This window comes from Uloborus diversus, chromosome 4, assembly GCF_026930045.1.
Source record: "Uloborus diversus isolate 005 chromosome 4, Udiv.v.3.1, whole genome shotgun sequence".
Taxonomy (NCBI): Eukaryota; Metazoa; Arthropoda; class Arachnida; order Araneae; family Uloboridae; genus Uloborus; species Uloborus diversus.
The window spans coordinates 49567487-49587991 of NC_072734.1; the positions used below are offsets into that span (position 1 = coordinate 49567487).

Here is a 20505-nt window from a genome sequence, read left to right on the forward strand (position 1 = left end):
CTTTTATGAAACCAATGTTTTTCCGTAAAGTATAGGCATGGTGTGAGTGCTGTTTTTAAACAATCAACCACTTGCTTCACTTGAACGCAGTTGATGGATCTTTTGATTTTCCGACCCAGGATCATGTGAGCTCTACTGTCCATTGGCATCAGCTCCCCCTGAGTGGTGGTATCCATGCTGCCCTACATGTACACACACAAGTGACTACATAAACAGATGCACCTACACCCACACAAGCCACCGCCCAGGAGGAGGGACATGCTCGCAGAGGTTGATTGTGTAAAGTAGAGAGGATCGGACATAAATAAAGTTGATTTCAGAAACAAGAACCAGTAGTAGAAGCAAGAAACCCAACGAGTAGGGTCCTAACACAGCTCGTGTTTGCGAAAAGCATAATTTGAATTCAATATGTCAAAACGCAATTTTTCATTTTATTTATTCATTTTGATGAAATATGCATACATTATGCATTTGCCTCTTCTAGGGGCAGGGGAGGCAAAGGTATGTACTAAATTAATATTAAAAGTAATATTCTAAAGATGATTTGCAATAACAGCTCACTGTGTCTGCGATATAAAAAAATAACTTCAAGTTAAAAAAAAAAAACAGCTACATTTTTAAAGAACAAGCATTAATGCAGATGTATTACATTAGTTGAAAAGTTTTTTTAAAGGTTTTGTTTCAAGCATAAGTAGCTATTCAACCAATTTCAACTAAAAGTCTCTTCTCTAATTACTGTTCTTAGGAACATAACAAGAAAAATCAAGTAAACATTTCAATTCAGAAGAAAACTTATCAGCAGTAAGTTACCCCCCCTAACCCAGAGTTAAGGCAGAACCACATGTAATCTACCAGACAGCCCGGTTATCATATCCAGAGACTGCAGTTTCGTTCTTATTAGAACTCATCAGTCCAGAAGAGTGAATAACCGAGCTGGAGGCAGATGTCATCTCACCGAGACCATCTGCCTCCAGCCTCTGGATGTGATAACCGGGTGTCTGGTATTTTACATGCAGAAGAAAACTTATGCAAAAGATGATAAATTGTAGCACAAAAATTGTGTTATTATTAATAACAATTGATCTATGATGTGTATATACTTAAATGTTTAGGACACAGAAGCTAAACATTTATTTCATTTATTCATTTGTTTATTTTTGTGCATATTTCTATTGCATGAATTTTATTTATTAAAGAAGAGGAACTTTTGTTGCTGTTAAATGTTTGGAAAGTGAAGCTTATCTCTGAATTAATTTTTAACTTCGTGTATGTGTTATTTGGCCAACTTTGATGCACTATAACTCTGATACCAGTTGAATCTCAGTCACCAAATTGTAATCATAGGTTCATGTAATAAAAAAGTGCTACCTGTATCAATTTCATTGTTTTTCACTCGGTCCCTCTTGAACTATTTCGTTTTAAACTTTGCGAAAATGCAATATTTGGGAATATCTAATGCCCTATAACTCTAGCACCAGTTGAGTCTCAGTCATCAAATTCTAATCATATTTTCATGTCATAAAATGGTGTTACCTGTATCAATTTCATAATTTTTTACTCAGTCCCTTTTGAGATATTTGACTTCAAACTTTACCAAAATTCGATTTTTTCCATTTTTGAAAAAGTTTGCAAAAAAAGGACAAAGTTCTCAAGTTTAAAATTTCTACAAGTAGTTCTATATTATATCTACACAAGAAAAAAAATAGAGCTGAGACTCTCCTCCTTTTTACTATTTTTGTAGCACTAAAACTCGTATTTTGTGCTAATTTTCAGTTTGTAATTGTTCATTTTTTTCTTCACTTATCTCACCATTTAAATAATATTTTGAAAGCAAAACGTATTTAGGGCATCCTTCTGGTGATGTAGGATTTTGTTTTGTCCTGATAGCTGTAAAATTAACCGAGTTAAATGCATTTACATAAAACTTGTTTTTGGTCCAAAAAACGGAAACTAAGCAAACTTAAAATGGCGGGTTAAAAAAAAAAGTATGAGCCAAAAAAAATTTCTTTCAAACACTTTTGAACTCACGTAGTAGTGAGAATTAACTAGTACAAAAAATAAGATGTCGAGCAACACGGCCTGGGTGATTTCTACTGGATTGACTCATTACCGTTGCTCTGCTTCAGATTGTTTACAAACAACAAACATTCATTGATTTGGCAAGATTACACAATACGAGATTGGCGAATTTGGCTAGAAAATTCTTACGACGACTTTAAACTAGAAATCGACCTTTTAACACAATATTAAGGTGGAGGTTTATGAAATATTACGTTTTATACTTGTTTTTAACAAAAAATAGCAATAATAACTCACCTGAAGTTATTCTAGTAGTTTATTCCATTCCTTGCACGAGCTGTTGATGTTGTTACAGGCGGCCATGTTGTATTTTGACGTAACAAGTCGAAGGATTGCTTCCTCCTGATTGGCTGAAAGTTGAGGTTGATCCAACTTTTTTGCCGAGAAGATAAAAAGTTGAACGGAATACGTTTAACCTCAGAAAGCATAGCACACGGGGATTTTCCGGTCGGAATTCGCTCTCGCGGTTGAGTCGAACCGAAGTTGATCGTCAGGTTGAACGAATTTCGCTACGTGTGACATGGCCTTTAGAGCAGGAATTAGTAACTGGAGGGAGCATGTTCAATCATTGGCGTAGAAAACGCTGAGGCAAAGATTCCAAGTCACGTGTTTCAACTGCAACGAATAGGAGAGACGTTTTACGTGAAACAAGTGAAATGAATCTGATTTCTTCTAATTCTTTTCTTTAAAACATATTACGTGACTTAAAATCCTTGCTTCAAGATTTGAATGTTTCAATATCTCCACCTTTTATCCCTTCTCAATGGTACAGATATATGACTGGCATCCAGAAGTGAGCACGGAACCTGAAGCACAAGAAATTGGTTCACCATAAGGGTTGTTTTAGTGTTCAGAACGAAAACAAATGCTTTATTGTGAATTTGTAACGTAATGCGCATCGTACTTATGCTGAAGTTTTTATTTACCTCAATACGTACAAATATAAATGTACTGCAGAAAAGGAGGACGTAGCCATGTCACCCCGTTTCATTTTGATGCATACTGTATGCAAGACCGACCGCCTTGCCTAGCGGTCAGATAAGTCTGACAGTGGATGGGGAAAATCTGGGTTCGAATCCGGGATCGGGCATGGATGTAATTTCTCTCTCCTGTCCTTGTCCTTTCTTTGTGAGAGTGTGTTATTGTTCTGTAATTGGTTTCCTGTTCTATACACGGGTCTATATGGCATGTGGGTACTGTGAAAGTCGGACTTCACACCAAATTACGGTACAGTTGGAAAAGTAAAGCAGCACTCCCGAAATAGCCATCCTAGTTTGCAAAGGACAACAACAACAACTGAATGCAATGGAATTAAGGTAAGTCTCACCTAACCAGTCATCAATTTCCACCCTTGGCTGCAAACCCGAATGTAGTGTGGAACTGATAAGTTGTGATATGGCCGTCTTTTTGTGATAATATTGAAGGGTAATAGTCTTTAAGTTAAGTTTGGTTACATTCATAGCAGTTTTGCAAAAGTATTCCTCTCAAATCCGAGTCAAAAAAAAGCCCCTTTTTCGCTGAACTCCCCAAAAAAAAGGTAAACGTTTCAAGGTCATAGCTTAACTTATCAGAATCCCTTGGAAATAGTCTATGGGGTTAAACATTTAGTGGGCAGGATCTTGCCACCAAGTTCAAATTAAAGTTCAATCGGAAGCATTCGCTTGCGCAACTATAAAAGGACTGTGCACTTTGCGCCTTTTGTTGCACTTCATAATAACGACAATTTTTACAAAAAATTATTTACAGACCAAACAACACTATAAAGATTTGCAGCACAAAGAGAGAAAATCACACCCAGAGCATAGGTGGGAATCAAACCCACGACTTCCTGTACCACGGTCCTGCCGCCAAAAAAGTCCAACACTGAAGAAGATGAAGAAATATTGAATTAACTCGATAAGATTAAATTGTTTAAAGAAAGATTTTGGCAACTCATCGGGAGGAGAGATAATAGAATGTTCTAAAGCTGGTGTCATTGTTGCATGGTGTGCTGGTACACTCTCCAAAAATGGTGACGGTAGCTGTTCTTATGATGTTACTCTTAGAAAGATTCCTGTCCTCCGACATGGATGATTTCACCGAACCTATACTGAACGGTTTGAGAGTTATAGAACGAAGCGCTATCAAGCATGTAAGAAGTAAGTTGGTTGCATTTTCAAAACAGTTAATTAATTATTTTGTAACTCTGTAGCAGTTATATTTGTGTAGAGCATGTCTCGTGAACTTGATGGAAATGGAAGAAGCAGGTGTAGACTGTTGTAAGCAGGTAAGCGACAATATCTGCAGAAATGAGTTTTCGAGATATTTGAAAAAAACAAGTTTTGGGTTCAATAATAGCAATGGGGAAATGTTGGAATTAGACGTTTTTTTCATCGGAAACAAAATAAGCAAGCTTGTACAATAAAGCTAACATACAATAGATTAAAAGAAAAGATAAGAAAAAAAAAAGAAATTTGCAGTCAATGCCCTTTATCTGCACTGCCCCATGGCCGTTACATTAACACGCACATAAAAGAATAAAAAGGTGCTGCTAAGTTTGTTTTCAAATGAAGTATTTTGAAATTTAATACAAAATTTTCTTCGTTCAAACTCATGGTTATGTTTTTATTATTTTCTTAAGTAGATTTAAGAAGTTTAATGTATTTAATTCATCAACTGCAAACTACGAGACGAGGCTCAACGTTATTACGGTCGTCTATTTGAGAGTTTCCTGCATTCTTTGTGATTAATGATAATTCAAAGATGCCAAGCATTGATTGAAATAACTATCGTTGTGATATTTATATACGTAAATTGCTCATTTTATATTCAATGCAACGGGATTTTTTTTTTCAATATTCGATAGTTAGGCAAATCTTACCTGACAGCATTGTGAAGGCTACGCAAATCCTAATCACAGAATTACGGTGCTACTGGGTTCGATTTGCCCAAACTATAGTTGATATGTTTTAATTATGTCAAAAAAAGATTAATTCGAGGTACTTAGTATGCTCAAAACCAGTTGAAATGTTCAATTACCGGCTTATTAGGCATTAAAGAGAATGTCAACAATGCAATTTTTAATTACCGATCATATTTGCTAATTTTAGAAAATGTAAAAAAAAAAAAAAAATACCGAGCACAATTAGAATTTAAGATGTTAACGATTCGAATGCGTAATCGCCCAACATATTTGGGCTACATTCGGAAACGATAGTCCGAATAAGTCTTCAATTTGGGACTCAACCCTACGTACCCCCCCCCCCCCCCCCCCCGCCTGTTTCTGAATGTAGCCTTGGTAATTTACGATTGTGTAGACAATTAGAAACCTAAAATGACTGTCGAATAGATTCAATATATGTTAGGATCTTTGACTAATTTATTTGCTTAATTCAAACCAGTTTTGCCAGTGTCCAATTGTTCACTATGGTTACTAAGCAACTATGGTTACCATAGGATTTTTTTTACACTCCCTTTATTATGTAACAGCCCTAACAGCAAGAAGATATTTTTTAGTTTTCTTTTTTGAGTTGAAATATAAAAAAGCACAATGTAAAAAGTAGCATACATGTGTTTTAAACTTTGTATTTTGCACTTCTAGTGTAGATTTTCATTTATGGATAATGAGAACCTATCATCAATAGTTTCACTTGCTGTCATATTACTTTCCGGCAACTGTTTAATTTATAGTATGCTCTGCTGTTGAATCAAACAGTCGCGTTTGATTACTTTTCGTTTCACGCCAGAAAGTTGAAATTATATTTGTTTCATTACAACTGGTGTAAGAGCATAATAAATTGAATGACCTGCAGAAACTAAATATTTTGTCTCTTGAATTACGAACACTTGTACTTATAGCTTTCATGTAAAACTTTTTTATTTCGAACCTGTCAAGAAACCTAATTGATTATTTAATATTGCATTTCGGCAATACTCGGGTATCTCAGTATATATTGTTTATGGAAATTAAGATTAGAGCTTAATTTAAAAATTATAATTAGAATTATGCTTTAAATTATGCTTTGTGTTTTGGTGAACACTATATTCGTTTAAATTAATCTAAAATGTTTTATACTAAATTTAATATCAGAAAAAAATTATTACATTCAGTTGTAATTTGTTTGGAAACTTTCCTTTTTGATATTAATGGAATCACGTAACTTTTTTTTTGTTGAAGATTAATTTTGAAATAATTTTATCCCGTTTTAGAGTTAAATTTTAAGATTCAATCAAAATAATGCATTTTATGAATTTATGAACGAGAAAATATTTTACTTTTTTAAAGTTATCCAAGTTCAATTTTTAACCGACTTCAAAAAGGAGGCGGTTATCAGTTCATACCGTATGTATGTTTTTTTTTTTTGTTTGTCCACTCATAGCGTGTCACCTAGTGAACCGATTTTGATGATTCTTTTTTTAATGGATAGAGGATGGCTCAACTTAGGTCCCATTACTTTGTTTGACCATATTTGTTCTTTAGAAAAAAAGTTATGGGCAAAAAACAGTAAATTTCCCTATTAAATGATTAAAATGATATTGTAGCGAAGTTCGCACTTTACACCCGTGGATAACGGTGGCTCAGTGGTAGAATGCTCGTCTCCCACACGAGCAACCCGGGTTCAAATCCCGACTAGGACAAAGTGAATTTTACTAAATTTTCGTTTCTACTGTTTCCCGAATTTTCTCGAATGTTCTATTAATTTCTGTATCTTTTTCAAGTCTGGAAAGTTCCAGCACTTTTTCAAGTTGTATATAAGGGGATGTAACGTTCATTCGTGGTTCTGAATAAAGATCTCGAGTTGAGACTAACGAGTATTCGCTTCATTTGGCTTTCACATTGTCTTCGCTATCTTCATCTACGCGACAATATGAAACTCATTGTTATAAAAGTTTGGTGCCATATAACAGTAAAATTAATAGTAATTGTAATGATGATTTTGAATAAAGGCTTTTCTAAAGCAATACAGTGATAAAGAGCCGCACTTCTTACTAGGTAACTTCTTACTTTTACTGAAATATCTACATTTACACTAAAAAGAATGAAATAAAAAATTTTGAAAAAAAAATAGAACCGACTTCAAAATTGCTCTAAAAAGTGAAAAATAATTTTATTCTTTAAACACCATCGATAATACTTTTAAACATAATTTTTGAAGTTGGCGCAAAAACAAAAAGTAAAATCCATTGTAACCATGCTTCGTTCATATTTTTATCAAAAAATCATCCAAACTTAGGAGCGAAACATTTATGTCGTTACTCAAATATGCTGTCATCAATGCGTAATGCATGTGGTAGTGAAGAAACTGGACGTGGTTAAATTTATACTCGTAGTTGAGTTATGGCTGTGAATGATTTTATCGATCGTTTTTGCGCCAACTTCAAAAATTATGTTTAAAAGTATTATCGATGGTGTTTAAAGAATAAAATTATTTTTCACTTTTTAGAGCAATTTTGAAGTCGGTTCTATTTTTTTTTCAAAATTTTTTTCCTAGTTAAGTCGATTAATATATACATTTTTAAATCTTCATTTGTGTTGATATTCAATTTTGAGCCCCATACCAGTGAAGTGATGTATTTTATGAAAAGGGAGAAAACGACTCTATTGGAGCTAAATAATTTTTATTATTGGAAGCATGGTTATAGGAGGGGCTGTAGTTAAATGGGATGTTAGTTTTTCCATTTTTTTGACCCCCCCCCCCCTTTTATCACAGTGTCACACTTCACCATACCTCCTTTGTCACATGACACGCTACGTTTCAAAAAACCTATCCTTATGAAAATGCGTGATATCCGTACATGTTTTCTCCTTCCCTCTTGACACAAACTGTCGCAATTTCACGACCTCCTCCTTCCTTAAAGTGTGATATCATTTGTGGACATCCCCAAATGAAATAGTTGAAAGTGGTTGGCATTTTAATAAATTTTAATTCGAATTAAGATTTAATTTTGTTTTGAACTTTGAAGCACATATTTTTAAAATATTTTATGACAAAGCATAGTTAGATAACACTCGGTTTCTCTTTACAAGTCTGAAGCTGTGGTTTATCAAAAAATAAAAATATCTGCATAAAAAAAACACATCCTGGGAATTTTATTGGACACAAATACAGCGCAAGTGGCACACGTGCCAATGAATCTTAGCCGACACGGTTCTTGAAAGTCATGCATGACTAAAAATACTTTTGATCGATCAGCACAAATGATGTATAAAATGGTTGAATTTATGAGAAAAGTCGATTTGGAATTAGATTTCTAAGCAATGCATATTGCGACACGTTAGAGCTCCGAGTATTTCTAATTTTCTATCTGCCTTTACAATTGCTTATCCCTTGCCCATAATTTACAACGTAAAACGATTTAATAGCTAACATTCGCGCTCAAATAGTCGAATTTTCGTCGAATAATATCAGATGCAACCACTTGGTACGCGCAACGGGTAAACAAATACTGTTTGTAATATTGTATGAAAATTTGAATTTCTTTTTAAAATTATTTTCTGTCTCAAAGATTCATGAATGTTAAAATTCGATAAGACTTACCTTATAAATTTGCATGCATCTCTAGCGTTGAACATTGAGATACAGCAGTGGTTCCCAAATTTTTTAAGGCATATTTTTCACAAATTTCATGTTACCCTCAGAGCAAATATATTAGCAATAACCCCCCAAAATGTTTATTCTAAAAATAAATTGGCTTTTCCTTTTCTAAATCACGAAAATAAATAACAATTTTAATCATTCAGATCAAGAAATCACCTGTTTCTTAGTAATTTTTTTCACAATCAAATAGTAGTCAATGAGACGGGTGACATTATATTGCTTAGTTATAACGATTTGTTTAATAGTTGGTGAGACCAGTGCACATCGTGAGCTATAAGTTTATTATCTTTTTTCATTAATTATAGATTAGGTAGATTTGATATACTTAATTTTCAATGATTTTTGTTTTGTAACCGAACAATTACTCAATGTTGGTACTGTTTTTACTTCTCAGAAAACCCACTTTGCCCATTTGGGGGTAATTATCCAGTTTGGGAACCGCCGAGATAAAAAAAAACTAAGTGAAGTTTCAGAACTTGTATTCAATGCGAAAAAGTCAAATACTTTTCAACACTAACCTTTTCACGTGTTAATTCCTATAGAAATATATACCTATTGCAGTTGACGCTGAAGTTTACGAATTCCTCGAAACCACGAAAATAGTGCTTAAAACCGCCAGAGTACGTAAAATCGAGGATTATGTATGGTACAAATATTTTTAGGGAAATTCTATTAATACTAATAGATATCTTATGTTCTATTTCGTGCCAAATAAGAAAAAAGCCTCTTAAAAAAATGTAAAAACTCCACCATTTTTGAACTAATTTATTTAAAAGCAGAGTGAATAAAATACTACATATAATTGCAATTTAAATGAAAAGAATTATTTTCTACCCTGAGATTTCCTGTCCTTGGTGTTGGAACTCTTAAGAAAAGGCTACTTTGACCTTACACCTGATTCGCAATTTTTTTTCCAGTTCGGAAAAAGGAATGAAAAATTACTTTGTTTCAGTGGAAGATTTTTCGGTACTAACGAATAGTTCGTAAAATCGTGAGTGTCTGTAAATTAGAGGTTCGTAAAATCGAGAGTCAACTGTTCTATTTCAACTAATTCTATATTCTACACTGTAAAAAATGCAGGAAGATTTTCTTGTAATTGTTACTATAAAATGGCGCATTTACTCGCTGATTTTTACGGTAATCTATACCGGAGAAATAAGAGATCCCACCTCCAATAGGTTGCTGTGGCCTACCGAGGAAACCGTATAATTTTACAGTAACATTTGATTTTTACGGTAATAGTTAATGGCAACATGGATGCCAGTAACAATTACCGTAAATTTTGCGGAAATTTTTTAAGTGTGTGTTAAATAGTCTTATCTTTATTTTCAGTTGAGTTTTTTTATTTTCAGATGTGTTGCCAGCAGAGGTGCTTCAAAAACCTCGAATACTGACTAAATTTTATCTCTATTCGCGCCAGTTTGTGAGAGGTCAAAGACTGGATCCCCTCACAGGGGAAGGTTTACACTTCTTTAATCCTAGGTTGGAAACAAAAGTGATTATACATGGGTTCCTGGATAAAGTTAAAATAGCCGAATGGATGCACGTAAGTAGAATAAGAACACACGATTTCGGTAACCTATGTACTAGTATGTATGGTTCATACAATATGTATGGTAATGTAATTAAATTTCTTTTCCTTCCAGAAAGAGTTTAAGAATTTAATTAGTTTAGCATCATGTGTACGCAATAGATAATATAATCTAACATAGCTTTTGAATTCAATTTGTGACGCAGAAATGTTCAAAAAATTCTGAACACAAGTGTTTGAAAGAGTTTTTAATTTTAACGAGCAAAACTTTGACATTAAGGAACTACGGCTATCACAGCAGCTGTTATAACAATATTTTGGGCTTAAAATATCGCACACTGGCAAGAAAAGTTACAATTAAAAATTTTAGAAAAAAGCACCAACTATAGATTTAAAATGTAAGTTTCTCCCTCTTTATTACCACAACTCGCATTCAGTTAGCTTATGTAACTGGTGCCTGGAGGCGGAAAAACGATGTAATAAATAGTGAAACATTAAAATGTCAGAATTTAGAACAATTTCGAATTTAGGGTATGCACTATTGATTTAGACAGCAAAAACTAACCAGTAAGCATATCATAATACGTTTTGCACGTATTGTAAATTTGAGACAAAATCACTTAAAACTACTACTGCTTGAAGCATTGATTTTCCCCAATGCCGTCGTTTTGAGTTGTCATTTTCCTCGCTAGGATGCGATATGTAATCCGTTTCATCTTAATCCTCTGGCCGATGAGGATTAAGATGAAAATCCACAAAATACTTCGATACGCCTTCAGACATTTCTAGCGTCGCGATCAGAATTTTCCCTTGGAGTGGGGGTGTCCCTACCGTTCATATGTAAATATCAACCAATAAAATCTGGCGATTTAGCTCAAAATGGAGGACTCGGGAAGTTGTTCAATCTCCCAAAATTCTTGTTTGCGTCCCAGAACATATCAGGTGAAAGTTAACCAGAATTATCCTACGTGAAATACACCGCCAGCTCAGTCATTTCCAGCCGAGGACTGCAGTTTCGTGCTAATTAGCACTCATCAGCCCGGCATAGGAAAGTGACTGACCGGGAGATGGAAAACCTCTTAAGGAAGCCAAGAGTGCGAAACTGGTAGCTAATATATAATTAGCAGACCAGACGAGTGACCGAAGCAATGGCTCGGTTCAACTCGAAGATACTGTTTTAAATCAACCGTAAAAGTAATTTATTGTTTTGGCGATTTGTTTTGAAAGAAAAACTTTTGATTTGTTTTTATCCGAGTGAAATGTGCGAAATTTTCTTTTTTTCTGACGATTTTTGAATGTTCCACGGGATGTTTTTTCGTTAGACGGATGGATTAGGGTAATGTGGTTGCTGGGCGAGTTTGGCGGTAAACAATAGAGTTGTGGAATTATTTTTACATTTGAAAGATGTAAATTTTATGTCTTTTTTTCGTTTATTTGGCGAAATATTTTAAACTGCAGAAAAAAAAACGCTTCACTCGCTTAATAGTGTTAAAGCAACTGTAAATCTAATTTAATGATTTGACGAAAAGTTTTAAATTCCAAAGAAACCTTAGTAGTTTTTTTTGAAAAGGTGTGCACGCATTTTATACAAAGAAAAATGATCATTTCCCAGCAGAGGGAGAGGGAGCGTCAATTTTTTTATTCAACGGACTTTTATTGAATTTTTAGCACGGACATCAATGTGCGGGTACTGCTAGTAGGCTATAAGTTTTCCCATTATTTTTATACATAAATATAAAAATTGTTCGCAATAATTAAATTAAAAAGCATTTCGCCAGAAAATGTTTTTGGAGAATTAAGCGAAAGTGACTTTTTGACTAATAGGAAAGAAGTTTTGTTCTACTTGCCAGATTACGTCTTAGATGCGGACGATACGAAACAAGCGTAGCACTTTAGTTCTAGCCATATTTCTTGACCTTATACCATTGTTAAATACACTTTGCAATCTGTAATTATGCAATGAATATATTTTTACTCTTCTGATTTAATCAGCTGTGTTTTTCTTCCCTAAAGCATATGAAGGACGAATTTCTGATTCTGGATGACTTCAACGTTATCATTGTCGACTGGAGCTCTGGTAATTTTCTACCCTACACTAAAGCCGCTTCTAACACGGAGCAAGTTGGAGAAGAAATTGCAGTGCTAATGAGAGAGCTAATGGTAATTTAAAAAAAAATTAAATTGCAAGTAAAAAGTGACGTGGCGTATATTAAGATTTCAAGTAAAAAGTGACGTGGCGTATATTAAGATAGGATTGTGATTCATTGACGAAAGAAATTGGCCGATTCTCGTCTCAACGGTAACGCATTTTGCTCAGATCGAGAGGATCGCCCGCCCCCCGTGACGCGTGTCATTGCGATTGATGCTAATGGGAAGTGATGCGACGGGGTGATTTTGTGACACATTGGTTGATTTAGTGACATCTCAACGCAGACATACAGTGCGGCTCTGGTAAGTTGAGCTATGACTGCTAGGCTTGCCAGACGTCCCGATTTTTAGACAATTCCGTTGTCTCGGCCGGTTTACTTCAAGTCCTGAAAAAATAAATTAGATTACAAATGACAAAAAAGGTCTAAAAATAATTATCCTAAAGAATTCTTCATAGCTAATTATTTTATCATTTGTAACATTTACTTTTTCATTTGATATGTACTTTTGTTATAAAAAAAACCATATTAGCTTCTAATAATTTTTACGAGATTAAAACCAAAAAAGACCTTTAAGATGAAAAGCATATGTAATTATTGAACTATTTTTTTATTCCTCATTGAAAGTGTTTTTTTAACTAAAATAAATTGTAAATATTTATACCTAAGAAGTGATATGTTCTAATTTTATCTGCTTATGCCATTTTTTATTACCCATAAGTTACGTTCATGATTAGTAATCACTTATACATAGCATTGAGAATTAACTGCCAAAAAAACACCCAAAGAGTCAGCCACAAATTTTGAGTACTAGCGATGCTGGTGGGGGGGGGGGGGGGTCACCCCGGGGGGTGGTCCCGGTTAAGCATTTCAGAAATCTGACAAGCCTAGCAATGATCTTGACGTTTCTCCTTTTAGGGAGTTCAGTGAAAAAGGGTCGTGTTATTGGCACAAGTTTGAGATGATATACTTTTAGCAAAGCTATGCGAAAGCAACTCAACTCAGTACTAGCGACCCTTTCCTATTATCTGAAAAAAGAGTAGGGTCTGGTGGGGGAAAGTGGTCAATGGGGTAAAGTGGTCATACTTCAAATAAACGGCTATAGTTTGTAAATTAAAGTTCGAATGAATGTGAAAATTTTATTTTAGAGTAGGGCAGTTAGAAACTACATTTTGAATACAAAATTTTACAACTGGCAAAATCCTATTTGGTAAAAAAAAATATTTTGCGTAAATATGAAAATTTTCAAAATATAAACACCTATTTTGACTTCCTTGGGAAATTTTGTTTATTATAATTAGGAACAGATTGACTGCACAGGAAGCTTCTTACATGTCTCAAGAACTCTTGCTCATACGCAGTTAGCTGAATCTGTTTTAGATAATTTTTTAGAACAATTTAAGTAAGATGGGGTAAAGTGGTCATAATATTAGGCTTAACGAATACTGTTCTTCTAAAGTCACTTAATATTTAAGTATAAGGCAGATATAAATTAAATATTAATTTTACTTAATATGTATTGTTTTTACAGTAAACGGGGCTAAATATTCGAGTATATTCGCGTATATACGCATATATACTCGTGTTCACATAAATGCGCCAATAAATACGTATATGGGTGTCTGCCAGTATTTTTTATCCATACAGCTATACATTCTACTATACATGTATATGCTCGCTTATACTCGTATAATATAAGAACACTTATATACTCAGGTAGACACGTATATACGCGTACGTATTCGAGTAGACACTTACGTACAAGCATAAGAAACACAAGTATACAGGGTGAGTTTAAACTCTTGAGCAAATTGTTAAAAGGTGTTAAAGGGGAGGATAAGAAGCAAGAATCATAAAGAACATATGGTCACAAACACAATGCTGACGCGCTACATGCACGCAAAGCCAGAAACTGATGGATGCAAAAAAGTCACAAATTTATATATTACACAAAGACAATTTTACACAACATTTTAGGTCTTAAGAAAGTTTTAAAGCGATTGATGAAATTAGTGACGTGCAGCTGTGATACATGCGTCGCAATCACAAGTCAATCTTGTTGCAATAACGAAACTTTTGAAAAACTTTCATCAGTCGTTGCGCTTTTGTTGCGATGCGTGTATTAGAGCTACTACAGGCCGTAACTTTTAACAACTTCTCTAAATATTTCTTAAAAACTAAAATGTTAGGTATAATCATCTTTGTGCAAACAATTTGTGCCCTGCTTTGCATCCATCAGTTTCTGGCTTTGTGTGCATGTAGCGCGTCAGTGATTATAACTTCCTTATGATTCTATGCTTCTTATCCTCCCCTCTCACACCCCTTTGATTTTTGCCCAAGAGCTTAGATTCACTCTGTGGGCCGACATGTATATAAGCGTATATACTCGTGCTTCCAGATGATACATACGTGAGTAGACACGTACAAAGATGCACTGGATGTATCGACGAATTAACTTGTGTATACCCGTATATGTATGTATGTACACTTATATATGCGTACATACGTCTACTATACACATATATACTCAAGTATGCACTTATTTTCTCGAGATACAAGTGCATACGCGCATATGATGTTCGTTTATACGCATATATACTCGAATATACACGTGACACGTATGCACTTCTGTATGTAATCACGTATACATGCTTATATACTCATATATACACGTATATACTTGAGTAGTCACATGTATGCATGTATCTGATGTATAAATGTATCTACTCATATAGGAACGTGTTTACTCGTGTATAACAAACGACACGTATATATTCGTATATACACGCATGTACTCGTGAATCTACTTGTAACTATAAAAATAGCCGAAGTATACAAGTATTAGGATTATTTATAATGGTTTTACATCTATTTTTAACTATGACCACTTTACCCCATGCTATGACCACTTTCCCCCACCCCATGGGGTAAAGTGGTCATAAAAACATAGGGAAAAAAAAGTGCTATAAAACTACTAAAATCAATATTTTTCTTCCTAAAATTCAATGTACCGTGTTCATTAATACTGCAATGTAAAATAACAACAAAAAAAGTTGAAGTGTTTAAAGAATTTGTTGTACTTACTATCCACCTAAATTGAAAACCTACGATTTTATGACCACTTTACCCCACCAGACCCTAAACAATGTCAAGGCCGTAGTTCAACTTAACACAGCCACACTAAAAATGTCTATATTGTGTACCTCGGTATTGGGCATTAATCATTTTTTCAGTTGCCTTGGTAATTGATTAAAAAAGTAATTGCAATTAAATCAATTGCAATTAAGTTAATTGCAATTGAACTATTAATTGCACTTTACAATTAATTTAATTGGATTAATGTACGTTAATCGTTTCTCAATTAAAATGATTGCAATTAATTTTTTAAATTGTTTTATGAAGCAATTAAAACTAACAATTAACTTTATTATCAATAGATACAGCGCAGGGTACAGAGTCAAAAGTATTATTCAATTTCGTATTTTCGTTCAGTTCTGATTGCTTACTCGCCGCGTGAACTAGTCTCGTCTAGGCAAGCTTTTTCCACACGTAAATGTTTGTGTTTAAGTGTTTTAAGTTTGTGTAAATCATTGTTTTAGTTTAACCCACAACAGGGGAGGTGAGGTCTCAAAGACCCCTCTGTTTAATTTTTTTAAAATCATGTACATAATTAAGATGCATTTCTGAAATTTCTCTCAGATGTTATTTAGATTTTTATTAATAAAAAAAGGAAAAAAAGTTTTTGAATTTTTAATTGAAATATACCTTTTCTGAGGAAATTTTGCTGGAGCTAAAAGATCTTTTGGGAAAAGTCATATGCTGCAGTAAATTTATTGCTCGTAATAAAGTTACTGTTGAGCATTGATCTTTTATTAGTTGCTAACATGTGTATTGAAATAGATAATAATATGGTATCCGTCCAGCGTCCACGTCCCAGGTAGACTTGTCGCATGTACAATATATTATACAAAACCAGTATTTTTTTAAGAGTTAGTTTTAATTAAAATTCACAAAACAATTGTTAATTGTAGCAAACTACAATTAATTGTTAACTGTAATAAACTACAATTACCAATTAATTGTTAATTGTGATTTTCCACAATTACAATTGATCAATTGTTAGTTGTGGTTACGTTTACCAATTAATCAATTGTTAATCTTTAATTGTTAACGCAATTAAAATTTGGCCAACTCTGGTGTACCCCTCGAATTATTTTGACAAGTTTTCCTCGATATCTGCACCTACATGCGTATCTCACATAGCTCAAAAACGGTTGTCGTGAAATGTTGAAACCTTTTGATAGAATTTAAAAAATAAGTAACTGTTTTTTGGTTGCAATCGTATGTTCTAAAAGGACCATTCTCGATTTTTGTAAAACGTCGATGTGAGTTTCGAGAAGCTTTTGGTATGGCTTTCGCGTCAATTGAGTACGTTACTGGTACACTGTCGCGGGAAGGCAAAGCGCAGTATCGGCAAGACTGAGGTTTTGAGAAATTTGAAGAATCTAGTTTTGGATTCCCTACCAATGATACGGAAATGATGGAATTTGACGTTTTTTTCTGTGCTTTATTTTTAGCAGGAACCAAATAAGCAAGGGTGGACAACAAGGCTAAGGTAAACAACAAAAATGCAGAAAAAAAATGAAGAATTTGCAATTACTGTGCTGTATCTTCCCATGGCAGTACAACTGGGTGAAATTATTAATGGTTAAAAATGTATACATAATTTGACAAGATAACAAAGTCGTGTTATGTCTACATATTTTTACTTCCTTTTACGAAGTAAAGGAAGTACTGCATTCACAAAAAAATTTTCACCCAAAAATAGGCCTATTTTGCTCGTCCCCGAATGAATGTTGAGTTTTTTTTCAACCCGAACACATGTGGATTTATATGTCTAAGAACGTATAGACATCCGAAATATCCATTTTGACGAACCCAGAATCACGAGTTTTCTCGTGACGTCTGTGCGTATGTATCTCGCATAACTCAAAAACGGTATATCCGAGAAAGTTGAAATTTGGCACGTAGACTCCTAGTGGGGTCTAGTTGTGCACCTCACCTTTGGGTTGCATTCGGATGTTCCTAAGGGGGTCTTTACACTTTTTTGGTGGGGGGGGGGGAATCATTGTTAATATCAATGCCAACTCAAGTGGTGTTATAATTTGGCATACACTTGGCGACATGTCGCCGAGCTTTTGGTCACAGTTTTTTCGCCAGCTTGGCGACAGTAAAGTTTGGCGTTTTTTTTAAATTTGGCCACTATTGGCGATATTTAGTTTTCCATTGAATCACATTAAAATGTCTAATATTGGGAAAATTAATCGGTATGAAACGTTTTTGTGCTTCAGTTCGCAACAAACTTTGGGCAAAAATATTTAAAGTGCTTCTTTTTGCTCACTCCAAGGCACTACTATTATTAATTTGGCGTAAAAGGAAGTAATGTGATGCACCCATCAACTCGTTTAATATTCATTTAGTTGCTGATATTAGGATTTCTTATTAAACATTAAAAAAAGTCTTAGCAATGAATTGCTTCGGTAATTTTGAATTGTAATTTTACACATTTCTCAGTAATATATTATTCAACAGAATGTCCTAAACTGCAACTCTTAGCACACTGATGGTCCGTAAGCAAATTTTTGAATGATTGCAACATTACAAATGATCTTAGAGTTAAGGATTCGTAATGTCGTGTGATCACAGACAAATCTTTTAATTACTTTAAATTCATAGCTTTTGATCTGTATTCAACTGTACACAATGAGTGTTTTTAATGTTATTTTTTAAGTGTTATTTACTGAATATTAGGCAAAATTGTGCAGTATTAAGGAAGATTTATCTAGCAGTTCTATTTCAGGGTCGCTATGGAGCAAAGCCGGAAAAGTTTCACCTCCTAGGTCATAGTTTAGGATCGCACGTTGCCGGATACGTTGGAGAGCACATCAAGGGATTGCGAAGAATTAGTGGTATTGTGCATTTACTTTCATTTATTTAAAGCAAGTCCTAATAACACATTTGGTATTAAAAAATAAACATTATGTGTATTTGAAAACCAGAGATCAGACAAAAAAGGTAAATTACCAATTGTAGAACATTTTGTATAGTCTGAAGGGTTATAAGAATTGAGAAGAGATAAAATGGAGGGAGTAAAGTGAAGATTTTCATTCATGAAATAGACCCAAATCATGTGATATTTTAAAGGAAATCATTGGAAGAAATCAGGTTTCTTTCGAATGTTTCATACAAAACGTGCCAACTATTCGTCGTTTTTGAGTCACGTGATTTGGGGTCTTTGGGTCAGCTTTTGCTTAGCCAATGGAGCTTGCTCCCTCCATTTTAATTCCTGCTCTAAGGTTATAAGCAGTCCACTTTTTTAGCGCGAAAATTCAAATATCGATGTCAATTGAAAACCATTGCTTTCTAACCAAGTTTTTTCTTGCATGCACAAACGTTCAAAGAATGACGTATGCTACAGCTAGCATGCAATTGAAGTGGTTCTAATGCAGGTATGTTTAAAATATAAAATTAAAATGTGTGTATTGCATGCTTATCGTTTTGAGGAAAATTTTCAAAGTTTGAAAATGTGATTTTCCCCCCAATAACTTGCATTGTGTGGCATTTGTGAGACTCTTTGTTTAAACTTGAATAGTTTCGTTTTGAAATATCAACATCAGTCCGGTTCTTGATTATCAATTACTTAATTTTTGGCTGAAATTCCACGTAAACTGCGTGTGTGTGGTTTTGGTCAATACGTTCTGTCTTCTTTAATAACGCTTTGAATGCTACGAGCAAGATGTCTCGAAACGAGATTACTCGACTTGCATACAATATATTGTTGAAAACTGATATATATATATATAATATATTGCAAACTGTCTAGCTGCACAAGTTATGGATAGCTCAATTCAGTTAATTTCGATAGTCGTACACTGTGAAAATATAGTTCATAGAAATTTTAATGGATCCCGAACCATATTGATATTTTCACAAAATTTCAATTTGAAAAAAGTCTTGTCAATTGCCTTGCGGAAAAGTGTTAAGAATGTTAATTTTCTGCTCGTATTTAATAATGATGCAGAACAATAAGTGTCCAGTCTAGTTTTACGCATCTGTTTTTACAGTGAACGGTAATAGACAATGGGGTTGTTTCCTGCAGTCAAAAGTAGTACTTTTTGCCACTGAAATTGATAGATTGAGCAAAAAATATAACATGAACCAAGAAAATACTTTCATTTTCCCAACAGTTATTTTTTAATCAATTTTTTAAAATGTCCGATTTTTGAAACAAGGCGTGGTCTTGATGACGTCACAAATGATGCACTTTGCCGCATCTTTCTACCGCGATTCCACGTTATGATAATCAAGAAGTGAATTAAAATTGCGCTCTACGCTTGCTAATAACCATATCGTTGCCAATACACGTGAGTCAAGATGCGAATTAAATATTTTGCTCTGTGAATGGCAACACAGAATGGCATTTCATCATTTGTGATGTCATGGGCAAGAAATGTAAACAATGAATGCGCGCAGATTTTAGCATTTTTTAAACATTAAACTTAAACAAATTATTTAAAAAATGGTTAGATCCTGTGTTTTTAAGCATGCTCTTTCAGAAAAAAAATACTTAAAATTTTATAAACGACCCCATTGGCAAGAGGACAATTTCATTTCAATAAAAATATAAATTGTTACACAACACCCGTCGAGAGACAGAGTACGTTAAATCCTTGTTTCATTGCACGAACATTATGAAGAACATGGACTCGACTTCGATATAATGCAACTGACATTTTCAAGATTTCAGAAACAATATTTAAGTACTATTTTTTAGTTCAGTGATGGACAAAATGGGTTTGGACGTATCTTATGAGATAGTACGTTACTGAGCAAAAAAGAACTTTTTTTTCTGGAAATCTACAAAATTTATATGCATTATATAGAAGTAGAGTCCATGCTCTTTATAAAGTTCATGCAATCAGACAAGGATCTGACATATTTGGACTCGTTATAAGGTTTTGTACAGTAAATGATACGTCTGTTTTAGTCCTGTTATCCAAAAGTAAATTGAGCTATGTCCTTTATCAGTGGTTCCTATCATTTTAAAGGCTAATTACCCATAAAGCGGGTTATGTGCTGGGAAGCGTCTCTAAAACGTGCATTCCAAGAA

The 20505-nt window shown here is 34.0% G+C and overlaps 1 protein-coding gene across 1 annotated transcript in view; it reads left to right on the plus strand.

Moving 5' to 3' along the window:
* LOC129220557 (uncharacterized) overlaps positions 1-20505 on the plus strand; it is a 103221-nt gene that overhangs the window by 64893 nt on the left and 17823 nt on the right. Inside the window, exons 10-14 of the mRNA XM_054854988.1 lie at positions 485-501; positions 4101-4217; positions 10010-10203; positions 12202-12348; positions 18196-18304. Of these exons, the coding sequence (XP_054710963.1) occupies positions 485-501; positions 4101-4217; positions 10010-10203; positions 12202-12348; positions 18196-18304 (584 nt within the window). The remainder of the gene's footprint in view (positions 1-484; positions 502-4100; positions 4218-10009; positions 10204-12201; positions 12349-18195; positions 18305-20505) is intronic.